The 27,098-nt window shown below is 39.5% G+C and overlaps 4 protein-coding genes across 8 annotated transcripts in view; 2 read left to right on the forward strand and 2 right to left on the reverse strand.

Annotated features, from left to right (window-relative positions):
• Nucleotides 1-601, reverse strand: part of LOC111660294 (betaine--homocysteine S-methyltransferase 1-like) — a 3,383-nt gene extending 2,782 nt beyond the window's left edge. The window contains exon 1 of the mRNA XM_023413503.2: nt 490-601. Within this exon, the coding sequence (XP_023269271.1) occupies nt 490-510 (21 nt within the window). The 5' untranslated portion in view covers nt 511-601. The remainder of the gene's footprint in view (nt 1-489) is intronic.
• Nucleotides 602-1,512: 911 nt separating this feature from the next.
• cenph (centromere protein H) lies at nt 1,513-4,224 on the forward strand. 2 transcript variants are annotated; one of them, XM_023413654.2, is made up of 10 exons: nt 1,513-1,678; nt 2,267-2,350; nt 2,544-2,599; nt 2,684-2,729; nt 2,839-2,907; nt 3,063-3,119; nt 3,216-3,279; nt 3,543-3,594; nt 3,783-3,943; nt 4,055-4,224. In XM_023413654.2, the coding sequence occupies exons 2-10, from the start codon at nt 2,268-2,270 to the stop codon at nt 4,145-4,147; spliced, it is 681 nt and encodes a 226-aa protein (XP_023269422.1). In that variant the 5' UTR covers nt 1,513-1,678; nt 2,267; the 3' UTR covers nt 4,148-4,224. The 2 variants fall into 2 exon arrangements, with proteins under 2 accessions (XP_023269422.1, XP_023269420.1); XM_023413652.2 differs by having other exon boundaries at nt 1,514-1,678; nt 2,185-2,350.
• Nucleotides 4,225-4,321: 97 nt separating this feature from the next.
• dimt1l (DIM1 dimethyladenosine transferase 1-like (S. cerevisiae)) lies at nt 4,322-8,176 on the forward strand. Its single transcript, XM_023413651.2, has 12 exons — nt 4,322-4,498; nt 5,172-5,245; nt 5,423-5,509; nt 6,077-6,138; nt 6,245-6,338; nt 6,429-6,478; nt 6,569-6,692; nt 6,851-6,943; nt 7,052-7,116; nt 7,242-7,305; nt 7,453-7,559; nt 7,680-8,176. Exons 1-12 carry the CDS (start codon nt 4,441-4,443, stop codon nt 7,720-7,722), a joined length of 921 nt encoding a protein of 306 aa, XP_023269419.1. The 5' UTR covers nt 4,322-4,440; the 3' UTR covers nt 7,723-8,176.
• A 1,003-nt stretch (nt 8,177-9,179) lies between these two features.
• Nucleotides 9,180-25,572, reverse strand: LOC111660347 (kinesin-like protein KIF2A). 4 transcript variants are annotated; one of them, XM_023413591.2, is made up of 22 exons: nt 25,374-25,572; nt 19,777-19,871; nt 18,962-19,084; nt 17,066-17,120; nt 16,742-16,858; nt 16,492-16,536; nt 15,035-15,135; nt 14,767-14,862; nt 14,616-14,670; nt 14,329-14,491; nt 14,052-14,142; nt 13,846-13,909; nt 13,607-13,698; nt 13,368-13,510; nt 12,870-13,074; nt 12,586-12,696; nt 12,431-12,498; nt 12,017-12,142; nt 10,975-11,122; nt 10,656-10,757; nt 10,246-10,381; nt 9,180-10,143 (listed from the first exon to the last, which is right to left on the reverse strand). In XM_023413591.2, exons 1-22 carry the CDS (start codon nt 25,432-25,434, stop codon nt 10,058-10,060), a joined length of 2,283 nt encoding a protein of 760 aa, XP_023269359.1. In that variant the 5' UTR covers nt 25,435-25,572; the 3' UTR covers nt 9,180-10,057. The 4 variants fall into 4 exon arrangements, with proteins under 4 accessions (XP_023269359.1, XP_023269360.1, XP_023269361.1 ...); XM_023413592.2 differs by lacking the exon at nt 16,492-16,536 and having other exon boundaries at nt 25,374-25,571; XM_023413593.2 differs by lacking the exon at nt 12,017-12,142 and having other exon boundaries at nt 25,374-25,571.
• Nucleotides 25,573-27,098: the final 1,526 nt, after the last annotated feature.

Raw genomic sequence — 27,098 nt, forward strand, 5'->3', positions numbered from 1 at the left:
ATATATATATATATATATATATATATTACATTGCTTCCTTGACAAGAAGAGTATGAAAGACCAGAGCACTCAAATTGAGTAATACATCTCTTATTAAGATACAATCATTTTGGCCAAATCAAATGATGAGATGATATATTTCCACAGCTATTATACTCGTGTCTATTAATAAACAGTGTATGGCAGGACATCTTCACTTATGTTTAATTTCCTAGCCTATTAGAATGAAGAATAGAAGAACACGCACCCTTCACACAACTTGCATGGTGTATACAGTGTTGCACTAAGGAAAAATGAACTTCTTCTCTTCAGTGCAGAGGCACCTGCTCACCTTCTCTAGATCTAGGCTAGTGCATTTCATATGTTCAAGGAGCGAGTTTCTATTGATCAACCATCTGCTCGTAGGAATGAGGCCTATAACAGTCAAAGTGAAGCAAACATGCGCAGACCTACGATAAAAAGATAAAAACCACCAACTGTTACTCATACCTTACTCTTCTTGTTCTCCATTGGCGACAACTCGTCTCAGACCAACGCTCAGAACCAGGCCTGCGCAGAAATCACTGGTCGCTGGTCAACAGTACACTGAGGTCAGGACGATAATCTCGCGAGATTGAGGAAGCTCTCTATTGATTGAGCCGAGCACCGCAGTGAGCGATTGCACTGACTGATCATCCGCTTTCAAAGCGAGGTGGATGAGATCAAATAGACTGATACTTATTATCTGAAGGATTAGAGCTTAGGTTTTAAGACATACAAAAATACACCAGTGTAACTGGTGCCTCACCCTTTATGATATGTCATCGATTGTAAATTACTTGTGTGCTGTTTTGTATGCATTTACTTGTTGAGTTTTATATATTTTAGGGACAGGCATTGTAAAGTAGCTTAGCTTATAAATTATTATTATAAGATTCTATATTGCAGAAAACCTTGTCTGAGTGAGTCAGTCCACAAGATACTGAAACCTACACATTTATTTTGATGATTTTACAATGTCGGTTTGTAAGCAGCCACATCATCCATTGTGTGCACATAATGTTAAATTTCTAACTGTGCTTATATTACTGTGCTTGGAACAATTGCATACATAAAATTGTTTGTGTGTGCTTTGACATCAGATGAATTGGTGATCTGTTTTTGCGTATTAAGTCAGTCCACAACTTACAACATTGTTATAAACTTGTCTCGTAAAAAGTAATGAAGAAAAAAAAAGAAAAGAAAGAACCGTTCCATGCATCAATTGTATGTATCAGATGCAGGACCACTTCTCAAAGTCTGTAGCCTAATTTCCTGGCAAATTACTCATTTGTTTGGACATTGGTACTACGTACCTTTGGACAGCTAATCTTGACGTCCCTTTACTCGAAGGTTTGGACATAATAAAATAAGAAGAAACTTGAATGAAATTGACACCATTTGATTTTTATGTACGGACGACCCGTCACTACTCCCTCCTGACCTGCAGATTGCGCTGCATCATTAGCCGGGAGCAGAAATGTGACGGTATGTCGTCACTTCCCGGCGGGGTTTCCACCTCAAACTAACTGATGTAAACAAAACTACAGCTAAAGTGACAGTAAACAAAGTTTCATGTGTGACAGCCGCTGAAACCTTTGGCTAAGTTATCGTCAAAGTTTCAATTAGCACTCGTAGTTAGTGGCTAACGTACCGCAAGGTAAGACATATAAACCTATACCTCCATCGGTCCATAGTTAAATCCTAGTAACGTTATATAGGAAGTAAATTACTCACCTGGAGATTTTGACTTTGACACATGCGTTTGGAGCGTAATATGTTTGTTTATTTTTCATTACGAGCATGCATAATTTAATTCAAATGTTATTTCTGGAAATATATTCAGCTTTGCAAATATAAGATAGATAACGACCGTTAATGTAACGCTAATTAACGGTTAATAGAGCACCTGTAGAGCGGAGTGATATACATATATATATATAGTTAAAAGTCCCAGTACTGTGGTACTCTATAGCAGCACTCATGAAATGCCTCTTGTCCAATCAAATTACTTGGTCTGAACTAACTGTTGTATAATCAGTGAGTCACTGTCGTGTAACGACAAGGTAGTTAGTTGCTTGGGTATTAATTTACGACTTGTGTAGCAAAGAGTTGTGTAGCATTACTAAACTGGTTTAGTGGTTGTGCTTCTTGGATCAAACCCAGGTGCTCTGAAATAGACTTTCTCCAGGCATCTTCACTGTTCTCTGATGGACCCATCTAACAGTGAGGTGCACCTCAACCACAGGATGGAGGCTGTGGCACTGAATGACGGCCCTGCTCCCGACGGCTCCTCCGGACAGAGGGATACCCCGCCTGCAGACATGCTGAGGTTCTTCTTCCACATCTGCTTTAACACTTCAGTTTTTATTCAACTCACGGTGGCTGAGTGCTGGTTTCTTTGATGAATCACACCCCAACACCAGTGGTTAAGATTCACTTTCCATTCACTTGCACACCCATGAAAGCACATCACCTCTTGTTATAAGACAATGGTTTGAATCTTTGTAATTGTCTCTTGTCAGAATAAGACAGCAGATGTCCAACCAGTGCTTTGAGATGGCAGTACAGCTCAATGCAGGTATATATAAGCGCTTCATTTCCATCGCATTGTATCTACATCAAATACACAAACAAAGCATTACAATCAAGTTTTCTGTGATAGGAAAAAGTAAGAGGTCGTGCAGCACATCTGAAGCTGAGAGAGACTTGTGAGTATTTGCATTTAGCCTAACTATGTGGATCTAGAATTTAAATGTAAGATTAAAGTTAATTTCAGAATTTACTCTGTTGACATATATTTTTCATCAATTGTTCCAGACCAGATTATGTCAGTGAACTGGAAACTGTCAAGACAAATCATTTTAACAGCACATTGACACTACACAGGTAAATGGATTTTAAAACAATCTTTATTTTTCTGTGATGAATGTTGTGATTTCTCTGCATATGTGATAATAATATATAAAAATATAATATATGATATACAAGCCGTGAGCCTTTGTTAACTTTGACCATTCATTGATTCGACTGGTGTCTTTCAGAATGCAGATGTGGCATGCTATTGGAGAAAACCTGAAACAAAATGATGCACAGGCTGAGTATGTCAACTCACAACATGTTGAAACAGCTCATACATTTATTTTTTTTTAAACTTTATTTTGATGATGGTTTTGTACATTTCTGCTTTTTTTTAGTGAACTGAAAGCTGTGAGCGATCACTGCATGAGTCTTTGTTCACGTATAAAACAACTTCAGAAGGTAAGTACAAGTTTTTTGTGAGGCCACTGTGATCACTTGTCCCAGCAGAATTATAAGTGATCCAACAGATATATTGAGATGGTGTGTTATGGTCTCTTCTGACCCAGGACATACATTTCTGTACAAATATTTCATTATTCAAAACTTACAACAAACTGGTTTCCCTTTGAAACTCACTGACATCACTCACTTGCTTTGAACTTGCCCAACGTGTGGTGATATCAATTAATTTCATACCCAAATCCCTCTTGTTTTTTCAACAGGAGTCTAGAGCTCTTCAAGATGAAATTTCAGAAATACAGAAGAAGAGGCTTGGTATGTTCTGTAGTTTATTTTCAATTTTGGTGTGATGGAGCTTTTCTTTGTTCCGTGTGCACATGACATGACTAACAATGAATTATCAGAATTGTCATCTATTCATTTTCTGTTGAACAACTGATGGATTAAATGTTTTGACACTAGAGTAAATTTGCCGCCAATGTTTTTTTTCTTTTTGTGTGTAGAGATGAAACGGCTCACACATGAGAAAATGAAAGAGATGGAAGAGTTTATGTCCAAGAAAGAGCATCCAGATACAGAGAAGTACAAAGCAGTGTTGGAGAAAGGCCAAGCCAACCTGGAGAAATATAAAAAGATGACCATCATGACACAGAACGTCCTCAGGGTAAATTGTACAGGAATTGAAACATACTTTCTGTCAGTACAAGGTTTGGAAATGGTTAATGCATGCAATGAACTTAGCAGCTGATGTATTAATGTATGCGTTTCTCTCCAGGGTATCCTCTTGGCCTGTAAAGTCAACTGGCTGGATGATCCCAAACTTCGAGACATTGTCATGACACTGGAGGAGTTTCCTATCTCTGACTAGAGAATGACTCTATTTACTCATATTTATATGTTTCTGTCTTGTATTGTCACATAAATCAAATAAAACTATTAAAACCAGCAGTAGGATTCATTTGTAAAAGCAATGTAGATGGCGTCCAGTTGCCACTAGTGGGCGACACAGAAAGCGCGGAAAGGTTTAAGCCTACCGCACATCCTGTCAGTGAAGAAGAAACGGGCTCACACGTGTTTCCCGAGAGTTGACGGATATATTTTTAATAATTGTTCCAAACTTGGTAGTTTCTGGATCTTTAACGGGAATATAACCGAGTAAAAATGCCGAAGGTTAAGGCCGAGAAGAAGAGCAGGCAGCACCAAGAGGTGAAAAACCAAGGTATGTTTCTCCGGGGACGCGGTTAGCGTTAGCATGACAAACACCACGGTCAGCTGCTGGAAGAAAACGGGCTTTAAAGTCAAAGTTCATCATCCTGTCGATACAAAACAATGAGCAGTTTTAAACTCCGTCACCATACCAGTGTCAGACACCACACATTGATGGTTGCTGAAGTTCTCGCTGTCACAAATGTTGACATTAGAGGTTTGTTTACGTGAGTTCGTTACGCTCAGCTCACGTTCCCTAATCACGTTACAAGGTACCAAACTTAATTCTAAAAATCTTGATTTGGATTGGCTCCACCTGCCCGTCAATACCCACATATCATACAGCACTGTTTAGGGTACGTGTTGAATTATCAAATGTCTTGCGGTTCTTTCAGCGAAGTCTCCATCATATTATCAGTTAATGTCAAAACTGTATCTTATCAAGTGTTAAATAGTGTGTGTTGTGTGTCCTGTGTTTAACTGCTAATTTGCCATGACTTCATTCACTACATTATTGAGTGAATCTGGTGTTATACACTACAGAACAGACAAAGAGCCTTTGACTTAGAAGTAGTTTGTCAACAGTGGAAATAGGAAATTGAATCCAATTGTTTTACCAGGAATTGCTTTAATCGTTGACATTACACAAGCCCAGTATACAGTGTCCTGTTTGTTGTTTCTTGCAGGGATCATGTTCAACACTGGCATCGGCCAGCACATCCTGAAGAACCCTTTGGTTGTCAATGGTATCATTGAAAAGGTGGGCTGTACTAATGCACTCTGGCACTGAGAAGTTCATGTACAGTTGAGCTTTTCACACATGCATGGTAGCAAAAAGGAAAAAAAAGCATTTTGAAGACAAATCCTGCACGCAGACAATCATGATACGCAGTCTTCCTGACCCATGGTTGTTGCTGGCATGTGTCATGTTTTTCAGGCTGCTCTGAGGCCGACAGATGTGGTTCTGGAGGTGGGACCTGGTACCGGTAATATGACGGTTAAACTGCTGGAAAAGGCAAAGAAGGTCAGACTGTCAAAAAGTGCTATCTTGCTCTAAGTTGAGATGGGAGCATTTATGGAATTAAATAATATATTACTATGTGGTAATTTACAAAAAGTGCAGTGTGTGTGATGCTTTTATTCAGTTTTCCAAATTCTCTCCTACATCCTTATAAAAAGGGCCAGAAGACATAAGTCTTATGTGCACAGTTAAAAGTAAAGATAATCTACACAGCTAAGATTCTGGAGTTTGTGGTGTCCCTGGTGTATCACTAGTCAATCACTCCGATGATACATTTAACCTTTGCCCAGATGAATTATTATTTCCCATCTACACGTATCAATGACCAATTCATTGTTTCTTAGGCAGAAATCTAGCTCTGTTGAATAGACTATCCTTTTTTAAACCATACCTCATGTTGTTTCCCATCATTTCAAAACATTTTCACTACCTCACTAATACCTTTTGAGAACCTTATCACTCTGCTGCAGCTTCTTGCTGGCTTTAAACACAATCAAATGGGCCAATAATAATTTAGGCCTGTGTTATTTGTCACTGTTCTGTCTAAAAAAGTATTTGGTGTTTTTGCAGGTGGTGGCCTGTGAGTTGGACTGCAGATTGGTAGCTGAACTTCAGAAAAGAGTACAGTGCACGTGAGTGACAACGGCAACACTGTGCCAGCATAAATTTGCATAGTATCTGCATTTAAATAGAAAGTGAATATTTGATCTAATGAAAGGACATTGTGTTTTCTCACAGCCCCATGCAGACCAAACTTCAAATATTAGTTGGAGATGTATTAAAAACAGATCTACCTTTCTTTGATGTCTGTGTGGCTAATTTACCTTACCAGGTAAAGACTTGCTTTCCTCCACACAGTTGATTTGATAATATCATTAATTGCATTTATCTAAAACTACACATTTCTCAATGTCTTGTGCAGATTTCATCACCGTTTGTCTTCAAGCTCCTGTTGCATCGACCTTTCTTCAGGTAAGAAAGTAAATAAAAAAGAGTTTTAACTGCATTCATCTCATGTCCACATTGAGTATCCAGCAGCTCTTTGATTTTACTTTTGTTCAGGTGTGCCGTGTTGATGTTCCAGAGAGAGTTTGCTATGCGACTGGTCGCTCAACCTGGAGACAAGCTGTACTGCAGACTGTCCATCAACACACAGCTTCTGGCTCGTGTAGACCACCTCATGAAGGTTGGTGTGCACCCTCTGATGTTTGTCTATCACGCTGACAGCAACTCTCCAGGCACCGCAGCCTCATCACCGTGTCTCTTAGATGATTCATTTTCATCAAGATTTTTCCTGTGTTGCTACAACTTTGTCTCAGTGTTGTTTTTCCCCCTTTTTATCAGGTAGGGAAGAATAATTTCCGTCCTCCTCCAAAAGTGGAGTCAAGTGTTGTCAGGATAGAACCGAAAAATCCTCCCCCTCCCGTTAACTTTCAGGTGAGGTTTGATTCTTAAAGTGGTCAACCCTGTGAATATGTAGTAGTCGGTCACAGCAGGAGATGAACTAGAGATATTTAACGTTGTTTTTTCCTTTTTCCTGAAAAGGAGTGGGACGGCCTGGTCAGAATAGCCTTCGTAAGGAAAAACAAAACCCTCAATGCAGCTTTCAAGTGAGTACCTGCCTGCTGCAGACGCTGCCACTCTAACTGAAGCACCCTCTCTTAAAAGAGCATGTGAGGGGGAAAAAAAGAGGAAAAAAAAAAACTGATGATCATGTTGATTTTACAATTTCTAGGTCGACTGCGGTGGAACAGCTGCTGGAAAAGAACTACAGAATTCACTGTTCTGTACATAATGTGGTGAGTGAATATCCCAGTGTGCAGCTTTTTCAGTCATGTTCCACTCTTAGTAAATTCTGCCCCTTGTTTTTTGAGAGTGCACGCCTACCGCTTTGAATTCACCAGTTGGCCAGTTTGGATCTATAGTCTTGTTTTTCACCTTGACAGGAAGTCCCAGCAGACTTCAGCATCAGCAAGAAGATTGAGAGCGTTTTACAGGAGGCTGATTTCAGTGAGAAAAGAGCCAGGTCCATGGACATCGATGACTTCATGGTGTAAGTTTAACATCTTTTTACTTAATTGTTTCTTCGATCACTCTTTGCCAAAGAATCTACTTTGAAATAAATAGCTTTTGTGACTTTTTTTTAATTGTGGGTGTTTATTTTCATCCTCAGACTGCTGCATGCGTTCAATTCTGCAGGGATCCACTTTTCCTAAATGGCAGAGGGGACTGAAGAGAACAGACTCTTGGCTTTTTGATGAGGAGGCTGAAGTTAGTGGTCAGATGAGTGGAAAGAAAGAGACTGTCGGTCTCAAAATGAATTTCCAATGTTGACATAGTTGGATGAAATATACAGAGAATATTGGACGATACATTTAAAGAGCTCATATTGAGTGTCCTGTTTTCCCCTTATGAATATACATGAAGTGTTCCTAGGCGTGCACATGGACAATTTTCGGTTGTTTGACGTGTGTGGGTGTGGGTGTGAGAGAGTGTGAGAGAATTCGTCATTCAATGAAAATACTCTAATGGATTATTACTCTAATCAAAAAATAGTCTACAAGTTTTCTAAATGACGTCAAAATGACCTCCTTATGGAAAAGGTAAATATTTAATATGTGTAGCTTTGAGTGTATGCAGTCTCTGAAAATAAATTCAGATTATCCACAAGTTTTCTTTTTATGTCACGTTCCTTTTTCACCTTCAACATCACCTGTTACTAAATTGTACTACAGACTAGAGCTGCAACTGTTACTTACTTTCTTACTAATTAATTTGTTTTTTAAATTCATCATTTTGCCCCAAAAAATATTTCCCAGAGGTAAAGTATTTGTATTTATTACATATGTAGTTTTTACAGTGACGGTCTCTATTATTGCCTTTGAACAATATGCAGATGCAGTTACTCACTGTGACCGCTAGAAGGCAACGAACATGTGAGTGACAACCGTTGACTCCTGTGGTATCAAGGCAGACGTTGACATGTTAGTTGCTTCCTTTGAAAACCTTTCACAATAAAACCTTCAAACTAGACGAAACTCCCCACATTGTAGAAATTACATCCTCATTAAAACAGTGGGTAAATGTTTGTTTACAGTTTAAATGGTGGCATCTGCAGGTCAGCCCTACTGTTGCAGCTGTATGCCATGTCTGTAACAAACCATGTCTTAATTGTGCCGATTTAGGCAGTTATTCTTCGAGCTTCTGCTGCGGAAACCTTTCAGGTAAGAGATAACTGGTTTTACCCTTTCACAGCTGTGTGCAGTATCACCTTCAGGCCATTTTCTAAACCTGTCACCATCACCTCACTTCACTGCATGATGTTCCATTGGTTTAAATGGAGGATGCCAGGTAAACTTTGAGATGCACTTGTTACTTTAATCAGGAGGCATCTGTCACCATGGATACTGATGCCCATGCCCTCACAATGTGGTGTTTCTCTGTAAATGCAAAACAACTCAAAGTATAATGCTACAAGATACATCCTTTATTTTGTTATTCTAAAATAATGTGAGGTGGTAGCCTCTGTAAATCAAGAGAATTTGGGATTTAAGTAACTTAGTCATGCACACACTTGACCAAAATGTCAGGGTGAAATCTGCTTCTTCCGAAGTGCAGTATGCTGTCCGGGGTTTTTATAACGTAACCAATTAATTCATTCTCTCAAAAGCCATTCAAATGAGACACATGAATCTTTATTACTTCATCCAGCATTACATCCGGTGCAAACACTGAGCAACATAACCTATGGTAGGTCAGGTGTCTTCACTATACATTTATTAATAGCAGGTTTTTCTAGTTTCATTTTTATAACAAAGTGTTAAACAGGGGTGGAAAACATGTTTTACATTAAGAACTCTTAAGTCAGTTGCCACATACAATGCAATGGCACAAACTGAAGCAAACTACATGTAAAAAACCTCTCAGGGACACAAGGAAAGAAACAGAAGAAGCACAACTGTAGTTAAAGGCTTCTTCCAAAGTGGTAGAAACTCTGAGAAGGAAGAAAAGAAGAGAGATTGCCTATAATGAGATATGACTTTACAGTGCCAACCGAGGACTCAAAAGCATGAAAACCGAGGACAGTGGCGTACATACGCTATCACAGAGTGCACATGCAGACATGTCAGCCAGGGCAACCAGAAATGAAATACTGGTTTGTGTGGTAAACCTTAAAACGTGTTCAATGAAGATCTCTTAAGCCAGGTCAAAAATATTCTGTTCAAATAAAGTACAAACAAGTATAAAAGAAAATAATTTAAGAAGAGCAGGGAGAGGAACCTAAATCTTCATGAAAAAAAAAAAATCTACTAAAAAAAGGAAGGAAATAAAACTATTTTCCTTCCTAAGTTTTCTAACAAGACCATAGTGAGTGAACAGCCAGTTTTGTTAGGAGAGGGATCATAACAAATGCAATTCCTTGAGCCTGTTGATACATCAGACAGTCCTTTTTTCGTGTTTTCACTGCTGTTCTTGCCAGCCCCAGTTGTGCCAAACATCTAGTGGTTATGTTTCTGTATGTGCCACTTAAACCTCTTCAGCCTCCAGTTTCTAAAGAGCACGTGGCCTCTTGGGATTGATCTGCTTACTGGCTTGCTCCTCCTCCTGGAGTGCAGAGCGGAATGACTTCACTTTATCTGTTGAGGAGAGGAAAAGACATAATCGTTAAAAAAAAGTGATTATGGTTTTGTCACAGCAGGATGTATTGGCATCAACGTGTGTCTGTACTTAAGTCATACCTCGGAGCTCGGTGAGGATTTCTATCTTCTGGTCTAGGATCTGCTCCAGTTGAGTGGCGTACGACTCCACATCATAATCCACCTCCTCTGTCATCTCCAGCAGCACCTTTTCGTCCTCCAGCCACCGGATGGACTCCTGTTTACAGAGGACACATACAAGCGCATATTTAGTTAATAGTGTACGGTTTTCTAGAGAAAACATGGAAAATTAAATTCCCTTGCAACAGATTTACCAAAATGATTAGTAATATGTCAAAACCGTTGTATAAACACAGTATACTGCTTTTATTTAGTGTTTACAGTGATGTCCAAGTGTGAATCTAGCTGTATTTGCACATCTAAAACACAGATGGTAAAGGAGTGAGCTGTAGTATTTAAAGGCTCATGTAAGTTTTCTTCAGTGTTCTGACCTGGAAAACAGCTCGGTGGTCCTCCAGGACCTGCTCCTCCATCTCCACTAACTGAGACACTGCCTCGTGGAAGGTAAAGAGCTGTGGAGACACTTCCTCCTCCTGGAAAACACATTTACAGGGTCACAAAGTGAACATGTTACTGATCATGTCGATTCTTTATTTGATATGGTCCATACCAAAAGTGGTGACAGATACTTGATTTATTTTAAACAGCTTCATAATTTTCTATAAAATTAATTATATCACAATATATATGATAGGATGTTGCATATACCTTGATACAGGTTAAGAACCATATTGCTGACAGTGTACTTACATTCTGCTCACAGAGCAGTTTGAGGTCGTCTCTCTGTGGCGAGATACTCAGCCACTCCTCATCTAAAAGATCCAGCTGATTGATGGCATGGATGTTGGGTCGACCCCCCTCCATCACTTGGTTGGGATCCACTGTCAGCTCCTTCACCCTGCAGAGAAAAGACGTAGAGCTGGTCAGGACTGAGTCTTTCACAGTGCAGACCCACTCTGAACATGGCTGCTGTTTGATTTGGGTGGGTGCGGGGGGGTGATGTTAACTGTAGGGTCAAAAGCGTTCACAGGTAGCACAGGATGGTAGCACCATGAAAGCAGTGACATCATGCATGAGGAAAGATGACTGTGTTGGTCCTGTTGATATTTTAACCCTTATATAATTTGTGTGGTTCACCTGTACAATATAATGCAATCCAATACAATGCCTCCCATGGGAAGTTATAACACTAATGACTCAGAGCTCATGTTTAATGAGGCCACACAGAGCTGATGAGATATTACAGCCCTGTTGCTGACCTGCAGGCCCAGCGCTAATTAATTAGGACTATATGAGAGGGATTACCAGCCCAAACAAAAGCTCAGGCTGGATGCTCTTACTGAACAGCTTCACGGACGTTTTAGTGTTTTGACCTGCCATGTATTCATTCTACCTACTAATCACAACCAGCTTTGGTGTGATGTCCTGGCATCACCACTGATGGTGTCACACACAACAAATAAAAAGACACACACATTAGCAGATGGATGTAATGTTCTTCAGGAATCAGTTACAATTAAAAAAAAAAAAATAAAAATTTAAGTCCACAGCTTAGTCAAAGCTAAAAGTGAATGCACAAGGCAAAGCAGGAGAGGAGGATGAAAACATCATGCAGATGAAGGGGAGGGACGATTTCCACTGAACAGCTGATGAAGTGAATGAAAGCTGCTAAAATGACATCATGGATGTGTATCATAATGTGATCATAACCTAAAGGGAGCGCATGCGTGTGCGTGTGTGTGTGTGTGTGTGTTCGCGTTTGTGCAGTGCTGTGCTTTGGGGAGTGCTTGACCTGCTGGGAGAGGTAGCAGCAAAGTCATCATACTCAAAGGTATTGGTGGGCGAGTGGTCAGGGCGACTCCCCTGACTGCCCTGGGAGAAGGGGATGTCCGAAGGACTAATCCCAAACTCCTTCACTCTACACAGCGGCACCAGCCACACCAGCGCACAGAGGAGCAGAGGGCAGGAGAGAAAAGGGAAACAAAGCAGGACAAAGAGAAGTGAGAAGGGATACAAGAGAGTTAAAGAGAACTACTGAGAGTAGGCAGAGAAACTTGCACAACAACATTGGTACAGCTAATTTCAATCTATACAAAGGGCACTAGGGATTATAGAAGAATTACAGGAGCTACAATTTTATAATCTCAGTTGGTCCCTGTGGCAACAAGGCATTGCCAAAATCACTGCAGTAGTAACATATTCCCACCTGTTGGCGTAGCGTAGTGTGTTGAGTGTATTCTCGCAGGATGTCATACCAGGAGAGATTGTTGCAATCTGTTCAGAGAAAGAGAGAGGACCATTCAGATTAATGTCACATATGGCAGAGAAATGAATGATTATTTATGAAAAGAATGAACTAACCATGCATGTGCGTGAATTTTCCCCAATGAAGGAGTCTCTCAGGACCTGGGTCAGCTTACTGGCTCTAAATGGAGTGTGGGGCTTGTTACGCCCAAGAGCCCTGATACACTCCTGAAACATGAAGAGAGCGACACGTGACATGGTAAGTAAGAAATAGCAATTTACAATCAGTGTGTATTTTGTCTTTTCACAAACAATAAATAAATAAATAAAGTAAAAGTGGCATCAAACACTTGGGACTCTAAAAACAGAGCTACTGCCACTTTACTTCCCTGTCTACAGACCTTCAGGGCCAGCAGGCTTTTGTTGATCTCAGCTCCCTCCAGACGAGTCTGGCGGTCGGCACTCGATGTATCAGCCCCCCGCTCATTCCCTGCGAGGTCGATGAGGGAGAACTTGCCGTGCATCTTCCCCTTCCTTCGCAGGATGATCTGGAATACAGCATGGCTGCGAGATGAGTGAGCGTTGGCCGACGTCTGCCCTGATGTTCTGGGAGAGAGAGGAAGGAGACAAAGCTGAACAAAGTGCAAACAAAGGTGAAGAGAGCAAGAAAAGAACAATAGCAGGAGCAAGAAAAGGTAAAAAAAAAATATATCATGACTCTCCTTTAATTGCCACAAACATGGAGTACAGGGATTATGACCACAGAAGGCTAAGTTCATGCTGGACAAAAACAAGTATTTCACAGATTTATGATATCATCATAACAACACATACAAGAATTCAGTATTGGGATTGTACCACTAACAACAACTTGACTGACCAAGTTTCTGTTGTCATACCTGCAGCTGTTGCCCACTTCTATGAGTTTCAGGACATCCTCTGTGCACTTGACCTCCTTCTCCTGAAGCCCCACAACCTGCACCTGCTGTTTCCCATCCTCCAGCACCCTCAGCTTAGCTTTACGATTCAGCAGGTCAAACACCTAAAAACACATACACAGTCAGCATTGGTTAATGTTTTATTTAGGAAAAAAAAAAAAATCAAAAAACAAACAAACATATGATTACATATCACTAGCCTTTCCACTGTAGATTTCAAAGAAGGTTGCATACACTTGTAGATCTAGCTTCTTGTAGTTGGGTTTCTTCAACATGAGAAATACATCCCGAGCTGTATGAAAAGAGATGACAGATCTGAAAATGTCACCCGAGCAAACAAAACTGTTTATAATGTAATAACCAAACAAATTACATTTGAACACCTTTGCTCACTAGAACATCCCAAACAAGCACAGTAAACATAATTTCACTGCCTTACCAGCTAATGCATAAATTCCTTTAGAGCAGTCTTGGTTCTTCCCAGAGAAATCTCCACCCATAGTCTAAAATACACCACACAATACAATATAAGTAAATATAAGTAAATAGGTAAAGCAAATCTCTCAATATGAACAACAAGGTTTGATCTGTGGTAAGTGATGTGTGGTTTTTGGCTATTTGAAGGAGACATTGCATGTAACTCACATGTGTTTTTCCACTGCCTGTCTGTCCATAGGCAAAGCAGGTAGCCATGCCTCTCTCAAAAATGGTCTCCACTAGAGGTCTGGCAGTGAACCTGCAGGATAAGACACAACACACATCCATTCACTACTAAATCTGCAAAGGCAAGATCTAACATCTAACCATGTACAAACAAGAAACGTGTTAGTCATTAATTCAGAAGTCAAGTGTGACTTCTGTGAACTATAAGAGCATATGAAACAACTTGGCTTTCTGGCTTGGTTGGTTAGTTGTTACAAACCTGTAAACCATCTCGTTGGTGGTGCTGTCATCAAAGGCGTAGTCAAAGCGGAAGGTCTGGTTCTCAAGGTAGCGGGTCAGGTCCACTTTTTGTTTAGGTTCATGAACCATCACCACATCCTTGCTGGGGATGGTGATCACATCCAAATCCTTCATGGCCAACTCTGGAACACAGCAGAGCCGAGACTTTCAATCACATTAAAATTTTGAAGATAAAATATTTCAAACAGAACATGATATAGTGTGATTGGTCGCAGGACCAATGTTGTTAGCGATAAAAGGCTTTACCTTTTTTGTTGAGTGGACGTTTCCTCACACAAACACATATTCTGTGCTCTTCGATCTGGACAGTGCAACAGAGAAGGACATTTTATTATTTGTTACTAACGGCCAACATATAAAAATCAGTGGAGAAGAAGAAGCCACAGTCTCTACTCACCAAATCTGCTGTGGTCAGGGGCCGGTAGTCTAGACTGGCTCGGAAATCTCGGATCATGTACATGATCTCATAGTTAGGAATGGTGGTATCCACCTCCTGAACGAGGACAAGGAGAGACAAAATGACAGAGTGAGGTGCCAGTTTATTCACCAATAGGAAAAATGTCTTTCAGTTTATCATCACAATGTGAAGAACTTAAGTGGTTAACAAGATTCATCAAATACATTTTGTTCAGTAGGAGGGAGAAAGGTGAATAATATTGATGTACCTGAGCTCTCTTCTCCCTGAGCTCCTGTTGCTGAAGCCGACGCCTCTCTCGCTTCTCCTGTAGTTTCTCCACTTCCTTCACGCAGTTTGACTTCCTCCTCGCTGCCATAAAGACAAGATAAACAGTAACTCTTCTACCTTTCACTGAATAAGCCAATAGCCTCTCTTTCAAAAAAGGTCTCTTCCTCTCTCATCCAATCTGTTTCTTCTATTTCCTCAGTCTTTCCCCCCAGCTTGAGCAGCATCTTTCTCTCAGTGAGTCTTTCCTTTCTCTTCCTTCATATAGAAGGGATAAACCTTGGGCTATTTCCAACAAAGCAGAACAGTGATACTGTTCAACCACAGACCAGGATGCAGTGGCTTGTACACAGTGCCTCCAGTATGACACTAGCTGCTTTCTCTACCAACAAAAGGCCTTTACAGTGTGTTCAAAACATGCCGTCTTCATTTATCCCTTCTATCTGTGTTCTAAAACACGACTGGACCAGGGGACTGCTAAAACACATCACTTACAATGTAGGATATGTACCTTGTGTTACTACAATTACACCAATAAAAATTAAACTTTGTTTCAAATCAAGGGTGAGTAGAAAATTGTTTCAATCAACCAGGAGGTTATTCCAAATCTCCCAGCACAGCACACCCACAGAGATTAGTGTTGTTTCAGGTCAATCGTAATCGCTTAGTAACCGTAACAAAAAAACACAGGTTAGCAAATATGTGAGTAAAAGCCACTTCTGATTCCTTGCAGACTTCATAAAAATCAGTGTTATCTGATTAGCTTGCTGCTACAACCCCAGATTTCCACTGCAAAGCCTGCCTGAGGCCCTGTAATACAGTCCTGGCCTCCTGCTGGCTCCAGTCCCTGAGAACCCAGACTATCAGAGCAGAGGGATTAATAATCTGCTCTAATCTGGGTGGAGAAGATGAGCTGGGTCAGCACCGGGACAAGGCAATGTAAGAGGGATGCAGCATCGTCACTACTTATGGGTTACTCAGTCTCATGAGCAGTTTGTGGGGGAGCTGAGGGGTGAGGAGGGGGAACAAAGCGTTTCCCTCCATCTCCTCTTAGCTCATCAATTGAGAGTGAACACTTGGAAGGAACGCAGGGTAAAGAAAAAGGTTATTGTTGCTGTCTGAGCCTGGGAATACCGCAGAGTGCCACACGCTTTTCCACATGTGCTTAAGTGTGACTCAGCAGAAATCAGACGGGGAAAAGACAGCGCAGCAGTGCAAACCTTTTTTTTTAAACTCCCTGTCTAATACCCAGAAAGCCTGTCTGCTGGATGGATTTGTTGTGGTACTTCTCCAACACAACAGAGCACTGAATAGTATCTGACAGACATTTTAGGTGTACAATCTTCTTGCAGGACTAGAGGACTCTCAGATTCTATTGGGAACTCTATTAGAATCACCATGAAGCATTGAGGGCATGGGAAACATGCAGTTGATACATACAAAGCTGTCCAGACTCCTTTCTGGATATCGGATGATGTGAGGATTCTGTGATAAACATGTAGTCAACAAAAACATGAGATATTAAAAAGTTATGATCAGATGTTTGTTTCAGCAGATGGCCTACATCAATTGACCAGAAATACAGTAAATGTAACAACTGGTTCTCTGAAAATGGTATTTTCTTGAGGAAGCTCACAGTTAGATCCCATCATATGTTAGTTAAAAACACACAATGTTTTGATCACGTTACCATTCTGCAGTTGCTGTTGCGTCTGTGCTTGATTGGGCTGTGCAGGCTGCTGGGGTGGAGGTGGTGGTGCCGGCTCTGGTTGCTGAGGCTGCTGGGTTCTGGCGCGGGTCGGAATCACTGAAAACACAAAAACACAAGAATTAAGAAAAGAGACCGTTTGATTCATATGCTACTAAAGCACAACTTTTGAGCTTTGGATTAAAACAGAACAAGTTAAATTTAACTTAGCTGACTGTATGCAACAGCTTTTCCTATGCATTGACAGTAAACCATCAAATCATAAACGATTGTGACATAACAAAGGATAAGTAAACAAAAACAAACCTCTATTATCCCTGGACGGAGTCTCATTCTTAGTAGGTGCTATTGTCCGACGGTTCTGTGAGAGAGAGAAAAAAGCCACAGTAAGATATTAGATTCTAGGCCAAGAGGATTAGTGATAGGTGATTCCTAATTTCATGTTTACATATTTCATTGCTGCTCAGGAACTGAACAGGGAAACATCCTTTTATCCTATTCAGTTTTCAACCTCTTCCGCCTGCCTCTGTTTTGTAGAAGTGCAGAAATAGACAAAGTCTGAGAATCAGATTAGTGTTGAGTACAGAGAACTCTTATATTAACGCTAATGTTTGTGATGACGCTGCCAATGCACACCTCTTAAGGTATCTTTAAAAAAGAAATAAAAGTTAGTAGACCACATACATTCATATACATATATACACTACTGGTCAAAAGATTTAGAACACCAGCTGTTTAAATTGTGTTGTTTAATTGGCCAGAAAAAGGGCTCTGCCACGCTGATAGGATACTGTAATTTTGGCTTTATTTAAATGTGCAAAGTTCAGTTTCAGTTCTTCTGAAATTAAAGTGTAAAACAAATAAACAATTGGAGATTTTAAAAATAAGCAATCGTGGACTTCTTGTTCAACTAAATTGTATTATTTTGAAAGGTTTTGACTCATTCGGCATCTGAACTCACTTGTGGCGTTCTTTCAACAAATATATTACTCTCAAAGGTTTTCCCAACACTGTTGCACGAGTTCCCACAAATGTTTTCCACTTCTCAATCTTCTGTCCAGTTCTTCTAAACCAACTTGATGGAGTTTAAGGCTGGAGATCTGGTCTGCTGGTCTTCCAACGTGTGAAGCCACCGTCAGGTTCTTTTCTTCTAATGTTTTGGGTCATTATCTTGCTGTAGGATGAACTCCTGACCAACCAGCCCATCTTCCTTTGTTACCTGCCTTTTTCTCACCATTCTGATGGCAATATACAGTACTACTTCCTGCATTACAGTATTGTCCTAATAATGCATACAGAGTGTAGTAACACAGTTTAACAAATCACCTGTTCAAAAAGCATCAAACAGAAGAGATATTTTGAACTATTTATTATTTACACAACAGCATCACGCTGGTTAAGCTTATAGTATATAAAATAATAGCAACAACTGGTCTGTGAGAAATTTGTCTTTCCAAAACCGGTTCATGGTGCAAAAAAGGTTGGGGACTGCCACTATATACCATTTTAGGTTATTCGCTGGACTTGATTTTCTGAAGTTCCAATAAAAACTGGGAAAATGGAGGTGTTATAAAATGGTTGTGTACACAAACACAAACAAAAGTAGGAGACCCACTGGATCTACAGTACAGCTTATCGCAAAGTACTTAAATTATAAAATCGCTAAAGGCCAAAATTACAGTATCCTATTAGTGTGGCAGAGCCCTATTTCTGGCCAATTAAACTGCACATTGTAAAGTAAAATAACTTATATATAGTCAAGCAACATAACCTCATTATTCATTGCCTCAGTTTTGACCTTAAACGTTTTATATTTTGCAAACCTAAAAGAAAATTTATACTACAGAGCAGATTAAATCACGACTGCAAAATTTACCAAAATAATCTCAGTGTTTACGTGACAATATGGAGCTGCCCTAATCTACCGTGTACTTCACACACTGTACTTAACATAACCACTTAGCTTGTTACCTAGAAGGATCCAGGTTCTATATTAAGGTACAGCAAACTGCAACCGCCTGAGAAAGTCTGAGGACTTTAAATTCCCTCTTGTTATGATGTAAATGAAGAATGTAAAGTGGAGGGAGAAAATCAAATTAAAAAGACAGTAAATAACCTTTCTAGTATTTAGACAATCTAAAATGATTCCTTTCACTGATTTCTTAGTGTTGTTGCAAGTGAAGGTGGGACACTGGTACTCACCTTTGCAATTTTGTTGACCTTCACACATGTGGGTGTAGGTGGGGGTGGAGTCTCTGGACTAGGGGCAATCTCCTCATCTGGAGCCACATCTGGATTAAGTGCAAATATACTCTCCAAATCAATCTGTCCAGAAGCAGAGGAGTATTAATTCCAAAGTCAACCGATTACATGTATGCTAATCACTGTAGAAACACTATGACTTCCCATTTGTCATAGACATAAACATTCAACATAGAAATACTTTGGGTCTATCCTAGAAAAAGTAAGAGTAACCTGAAAGTGAACATTTCAGAAGTGCACTTTTGTTCACTTGTATTTTGAGTGCTTTAAGATGGATCATAACTTTAGTTGTAACCTGTGATGTTTTGTGTTTTATATTTGTAAACTATGAACTTTTACCAGCCACCTTTCAATGAGCTAGAAAGAGAGAGCTTCTGATCATGGAAGATTCTGATTTTACTGGGTATCAATTTCACTGTCCAAATGACTGGAATACCTCTCAATAAGGGAGGCCAATTTATGAGTGACACTTTATATACTAACATATAACATAAAAAAGAATACAATAAAGCTGATTTGCAGATTAGTTACTGTTGAGTGTACACGGTGTAGGACCAGAGTGACATTTTGTGTTAGTTTATGCTAACAACAGCGTACAGAGGGGGTGATGGCTATACGCTGTTGTGGTACATGCAGGCTGGTTGTGTAATCATCGCAGCTCCTGAATGTCTTTGGATGCATTATTCATTGCTTTGGAACATAAAAGAACATGCTGCTGCTACTGGTGCTGTGAGTGATCGTGAAGGGCGTTTTACCTCTTTCCCTTTTGTGTCTCCATTTTCTATCCACTCCACTGTGACGCTCTCGTTGTCCTCATTCAGTGAGGTCACCATTGCCTGGTGTATACGTCCTGTGAAAGTATCATAGATAGATAATAAACAAAGATCAGATTGACAGAATAACATTATTGAGTTCTTAATTTTTAAGAAATAGCTGCAGGGATTGCCACAAGTCATCAGCTTTTGGATGCCAAGTTGACCAAATGGTAGCAATATTTTATATTGTTTACGAGTGAAGTAATACTGGTCCTGTAGTATTTGCAGTCTCATGTTTTTCTTTTTCTCTGACACACACAGGTTCACATAAAATGGATTGCACTAATACCTCTCCTTGTAAAGTATTAGTAGGGTTAATTACAAAAGGCCTAATTACCACCTGCTAGCCTTATCAGATCTGTACATGGTCCTGTTAAAGTAGAAATGTTTTTATTTAGAGATGCAGCAAGGTGGAAGAACCTGAAAAGGATTCAGTTTTTGATAGTGTTAATTGTATTAACTGTTTAGTCACAACACATTGATGTACTGTGTTCATATTTCAGTTTTAAATTATGTATATAAAGTGTTATATTCTTAATTTCTTAGCTGCCCTGTGCCATTTATCTAAACTTATTTTGTGGAGCACATAATTAACACAAATGGCACCTGGCAGTGATTCAATATTATCACTTACTAACTTTCAGTTGAATCACTGTGTGACTATATGACCTTGTATAATCATTAAACAATTTTGTCCAAATTAATGATTCTAAGGAAGCTGTAATCAAAAATGGAATAGCATTTGTTTTATTGTCACTAGCACAGTGTTGAATGATGCTCTACTAAACCAAATCTTGTCTATGCTTACATTATTAACTGAAGACAGTTTTTATTTATTTATTTATTTTTTATTTTATCTAAATAAATCAGGAGGCAATGGGATCCTTTAAATTTCAAATGAAAGCAAGGCAATAGAGTGAGGCTAATGTTGGTAAGTTCTGACCATGAGGTTTCATAATGACCCATTACAGAAAATCACTGATAACAGAGACAAGCACACAGCTGCTATTGCTGCCACTAGCCTGTATGCTTCTGTCCGCCTCACTGTCTGCAGCGTAATAATACCAGCTGTAAAGAGCCTGCTCAGCCCTCCCATCTTTGTCTCTGTGGATCTGACTGTATGCTGTACATTCCCAGCACAATCCAGGGAAACACCATGTTCCTGTATCCATTATTCAGAGACACACAGGGAGCTTGCAAGCAAAGATGCTTTTAGTGCTCTTAACTGCTGAACGTTTGACTGGCTTACCTTACAATGGTTTTACACTGGCGAAATGCAGAAAAAGGTAAGCTGGTGTCTTAAAACAGGGAAAGTTGGGGAAGACCCTTTTGTGGACCCTAAAGCTGAGGACATTTGGGCTTAAAAGGGTAGACCTATCCCATATGTTAAAAAAAGAAAAGAATGAACTCTCTATCAGCCGCGGTTGTTAATTTACACTTGATCAAAAGCACCCTTGTTTGGGGATTGTCAATATTTAAACAGTAGGATGCATCGCTTTACCATTGTATCAGATTATACAATACTGTTATTTGATACATTCTCTGATATAAAAGAGTATATTTTACCGCAAAATAAATAAATGAATAAAAGAACAAGTGACTTGATCTGAATTAACATTGCTATTCCTGTAAATTAAACAATAATTACCTAAGCATAATTCTGCATACATAAACCATACTGCTATACATGCCATGGCCATAAAACCTTCCTGAACATTAATGATGTCAGCTTACCACCCGGTCCTACCCTCCTTTAAAATTGTCCGTGGGCCTCAAATATCTGTACATTAGTACATTTCATAAAACTAGTTTAAATCAAAATTAAGGTAGAGAAAATATTTAGATAGTACGTCTACTTGATTACATAATTCACATCATTTTCATATTTAAACCTATAGAGTCAGCCCTTGTGTCCTATATGAAGGAACCTGCATTCGCTATGTTGACCCAGTCATTTATTCAAGTTTTCTTTGATTTTTCACCTGTCTGACTGTACATGTAACTCTTTTTACTGTACTTCAGAAACTTCTGTGCTGACATCTGCAAGGTCTGCCCTGTGGAGAGACAGCTAGAAATGAACACCAGTGCAAATAATCCACTGTCAGACTGTGACAAAGCAGCTTGGAGACAAACCTTGACGACAGTTAAGGTGGCTGGAATAACAGGCATGTGGTGCTTGGTGTCACGCCTCTACTTAAGAAGTACTGAAAGCACGCCATGCTGCAGAAGTGACTGCAACACTCAGAGGATTTAGTGAGCCAACAGACGGTCAGTAAAAGGCCCTCCAAATCACGACTGCTTCCTTCCAATGTCAGAGGTTAGGTTTGAGACCACATACATCCCTGTGGGTTCATAGATAGGACTCCATTTAGCAATATGCTGCATGAGTAACAGCAGCCGTGCAGAAACTTCCTCCAAACCACTTGCAAAGAAAAATCTTGTTACACCACATAACTTTCAGTAAAACTAAAGTTAATCTAAATATAAAATTTGGAACACTTTCATTCCTAAAATACACAAATTGTAGTTCTGCCCGTTCCAATGTAAATCACAGAAGAGGAATCAAATTGCAACACTAAACCAGCTTGACACAAATAAATGTTATATGAAGCTAAATTTTTCTTCACAGCTCTGCTGACTTAGCAAGATGTCTGTTGTATTAACTAGCACGCAGTGGCATCTTTTTTTGTATGTTGACAGCACTGTTAATACAAAACATTGTGCATCTTTGACATGATGTACCAATAATGAATTTGAATTCCAAGAGAGGTGAACGTACTGGCAAACTCTAAATCAAACCTAAGCAATGCTATTGCTTGTAGAAATATGCAGTTATCAATGGCACTGACTACATAAACTGAGAACGGAGGCCAAAGCCACAGTAACACCATACACAACAATTGACGTGTAGCCTGTCTAACATGCTGTAGCCAAAGGTCTACAGATCTGGGGGCACAAAGACCAAGACAGTATTTTTTAATGTAAAAACAACTAACTGCCTCCACATCCACCGATGGCGTAGTGCAATAATGTAACAATGCTAAACTGAAGACTTTTTAGATAATTAAACTATCATGTACTAAAAATAACAATTATCAGAGTCCACACTCAGAATATGTATATATTTATATATATAGTAGAATTAATTTAAAAAGGCAAAGGAATTGTCTGCTTGCAATTGATAAGTGACTTAAACTAGCAACTTTGTCTGCCTTTTAGTCAGTTGATTAATAATTTCATCATAAGTAAAGCATCTTCAGTTTCAAGGGCACAGCATATGTCCTGTGGCAGACACTGTATACCTACAAGATCCAGGTGTAATATTGTGTCCCTGTGCAGTCTGACCTTCTTGATGAAGGCAACATTTAATTCACCTCTGAATTCAGTTCACTATACAGGTTGCATGCCTTCTTCTCACAAGGACACACTGTATTTGTATAGCCAGATGAGCTGAATTGCACATACACTGGCTTGTCTTACAGCAGTTGATATGTTGATATTCTGTAACTGAATGCACTGTCCACTGTGTCCCACTTTTATACTAAAACCTGGCTGAATGGGTGCTGACACCACCCAGTAGGCGAAGGGGCTTAAAAGGGGGTGCTTCGAGCTCTGCTAAGCCTGAGGAACAAACAAAGCCTTCAGAGCATCAGTTTCACTACAAAATCAAATACACCCATTAATTAAACTTTGTCAACATGTGACAAATAAAATCTAAGAAAAAAGAAAAAAACTATAATCACTAAGATGATAGGTGACTCCAGGTCTCCAGTACTCTACTTTGAAAGACACTGCTATATTTCACATATAAATGAATAACAAATAATCCATGTCAGAGATTAAACAAGGAATCTATTATCACATTTAAAAAAGACCATACACACCCCATTGCACTCAGGGTTATAAGCTAACCAGTGACTGCAGGTCATCTATTGAACAGCACAAGATTATTCTCTATGACATCTTGCTCTCACAAGGACTGACTATGAAAGGGAAAAAAACGCAGAGGGAGTGAGAGTGAGTGCTGGCAGAATCGAGGGAGCTGGCTGCAACAGATGGGGTGGTGGCTAATAGCCTGAATCTGGCTTGAATCTGAACCAGCCCCGCCACCAACCCCCCAGAGAGAGGGCAATCCCTGCTCTGGATGCAACACCAACCAGCAGGGAAACAGACAGACAGAACCGCTTCTCTTTCTGGGCCTGCTGAGCATGTCTTTCACATCTCACCCCTGATCTCAGGACACCTAGGATAGTATGATCAAATGACTCAGGGATGATGGAATTAAGGACAATATAATCAACAACAACCAGTACAATGGTTAAATACACACACTTGCTCAAAAGAGTATTTGTTGTTTGAGGATTTATTGCAAAATATTATCACTGGGTTTAGCTTAATCCTGGAAGGGCCCACAGGAATGACATAAACTTTTCTTCTATCTTTGGCTGCCTAGCCCTCAAGCAATGCTCAACAACTACACAACACAGGCAGAATAAAGCAGCCATTCACTTAGAGAAGAGTCATACAACAAACCGCCTATCCCTGTCTCGGTGTACTTCTCTGTTAACCCTTCAAAAAAAAACAGAAGCTCCAGTGGGTGCATTGTAATCCCAGGTTCTTCCTGGTGGCAGTTAGCTACATTATGCAGTACTTCAATCACTAGCCATCACAGAGCTGTCATAGGCTCTGTTTGTTTTTCTTCATGTAGGGTTACATTATCTATAATCAGATTTCATTGATAAAGTTTAATATATTATCATTCATCATCTAAAAAAACAATGCAATAAATGCCAAGATTCTTGGGATACGTGTGTCTGTGGTGTTACAAAGCATGTCAAATTTACGCGGTGTCAAAAACATTATTGGATTTAGGACATAATTAGAGGGAGTTCATAACAACTAACGTTAGTTCAGGTAGCTCAGTAAAAATGTATAACTAATACATGAATTATATAGGACATAAAATTCAGGCAGAGAGCAAACTTCTCGTTAACTAAATGGATCGTGGTTAGGTTTCAGCCCAGCGCTACTTCTGTAATAAAGCCGGGTAACATTAGCTAGCGTTAGCCGTTTAGCTAGTCACAAGAGACCATTGCTCTCTATCGAAGCCGCTAACGTTAAGCTAACTTGGTTAGCAATTGAGCTAGCTTGCCTAATGTTAAATTTGAATTCCTTTTTACAAGAAATAATTTGGGTGACGTTATATACTAACACCAACGTTGGTGTTTTTGCTTCGCTGATTTCTAATTAGCCGCATTTACTGTTATCATACGATAATAATTAATGGCTATGGACGAAAATGTCTCTCGGATTCGCATAGAAGCTAGCTAACAAAGGTAAAGGCTCATTCAAAGGCTTTGGCCATTTTGAAGCACTCCGCCCTGACAGCCAGTATTAACAATTTCGTTTAGCTAACGTGAACGTTACGCTCCGCAGTCAGGAACAACGGTTGCTGTATTCAACAGCACCGCAGCAACAAAGATCCTCAAACAACTTGCACAGTGCGGCGAGAAAAGAATAGACAGGGTGAAACTTACCATCACTGCGCTTTATCTCCACATAAGTACCGACGACAATCTTCCCAAAACCCGACGCCATTCTACATTACTTTAAAAATTAACAGAAACAGGACTAAAGACTTATTATAAGCCGAGGAAATGCAGCTTCTTGTATTTGGCTTTGGTCTTTGGTTGGTGAGGAAGATGCAGGCAACAGAAATCAGCTAGCATTACGTAGCTACCAAGAATAGCTAAGCGTTTCCGGTCATTTCAAAATAAAACCAAGCAAAATTTAACCTACACATCCTTGCTTGCATGAAAATATCATATAGGCCTAGATGAGGTCGACCTACATTTAGCATACCCAAAACAGTTGGGTATTGTACATTTATATGTATGTATTTATATATTTATATTAACACTGTGCTTGAAGTACAATTTGCTGATAATAGGCTACTTCTACTTAAGTACAATTTTTAATGCACTGTTTTTACTTGTAAAAGAGAGTAGGCCCTATTTTCATTGTTTCTATTAAGTAAAAGATCTAAATAGTTCATCCACCAGAGTATGTCACAGTATTACTGTACTATTTACTATTTAAGTGTTTGAATCTCACTCTACTGTAATAGATGTATTATACCACCTGGTGGCACCAAGGCTCTAATAGTGTGTGTGTGTGTGTGTGTGTGTGTTTGTGTTTGGATGTGTGTGTGTGTGTGTGTGTGTGTGTGTGTGTGTGCGTGTGCGTGCGCGCGAGTGTGTGACATTGTAACCACACACTTACTACTGGGAATTTTGCCATTTACGACTGTAATGACAATGGAGTGTTCCAAATGCAATGCACTATTTTCTCTTCTCCATTCTATCCTTCCTGTTGGCTCTTCAATTCCGGTAAGAGGAGAGCAGCTGTAGTGAGAAGCAGGAGTGAAGAAAAGGATGCATCACAAATTATTCCACTGTGGACATATGCACATTAAATCTTAAAATGAAATTACAATAATGAATAATGACTGAAAATAAATCACATCCACTGAGACTGGCAATTTGCAATTTTAAGATAAAACAAAACACCCAAACACTCACTCGGCAAAAGAGAGGCTAGCTGTAACTCAGTGGACTTTTTCTTACATTTTGTATGTATGTGCATTGTACGGAAGAGGAATAGGGCCAATTGTGAAAATTAGTTGTTGTTTTGGAATTCTTCTTTAATCTTTAATTCTGAGAAAAAAATTGCAAATTTTGACTTTTTTCCCCAAAAGAAAACATTCTGCAGAATGTTTTCTTTTTTTCTCTCCATTACGCTGAATAATCACGCCTACCACTTTTCACACAAAGTCCCCTGAAAAACTTTTAAAAGGTGGGGGTGGGGTATTTCCTATAAGAAAATCTATTATGGGGAAACATTCCCTTGGGGTTACATGGAACCTTTTAATCAAAAGAAAACCATTCTAAATTACCTTAACAGTCACTACAGGGGTCTAGCTAATGTTTGGCACCCTTCAGGCAATTTTCACAGATCATTCCTGAGCCAAAAAAATCTATGACACAATTTCTGACCTTAGTTTTTGTGTCAGTTCATAATTTATGTTGTTTATACCACACTGTTCCAGGATATTAATTTTGAAGTAAAGTTTGAATGAGAAAAAAATAATTTGATAATTCCAACATAAAATCCCTTTTATATTCTTAATAAGCATTATGATTTTTATTTACTTATTGTCTAAACATATTATTAAAAAGGCAGGTCAAATTGTTACAGTTTAA

This window comes from Seriola lalandi, unplaced genomic scaffold (assembly GCF_002814215.2).
Source record: "Seriola lalandi dorsalis isolate HSWRI2012SDOR001 ecotype SW California unplaced genomic scaffold, Sedor1 jcf7180002054517, whole genome shotgun sequence".
Lineage (NCBI taxonomy): Eukaryota > Metazoa > Chordata > Actinopteri > Carangiformes > Carangidae > Seriola > Seriola lalandi.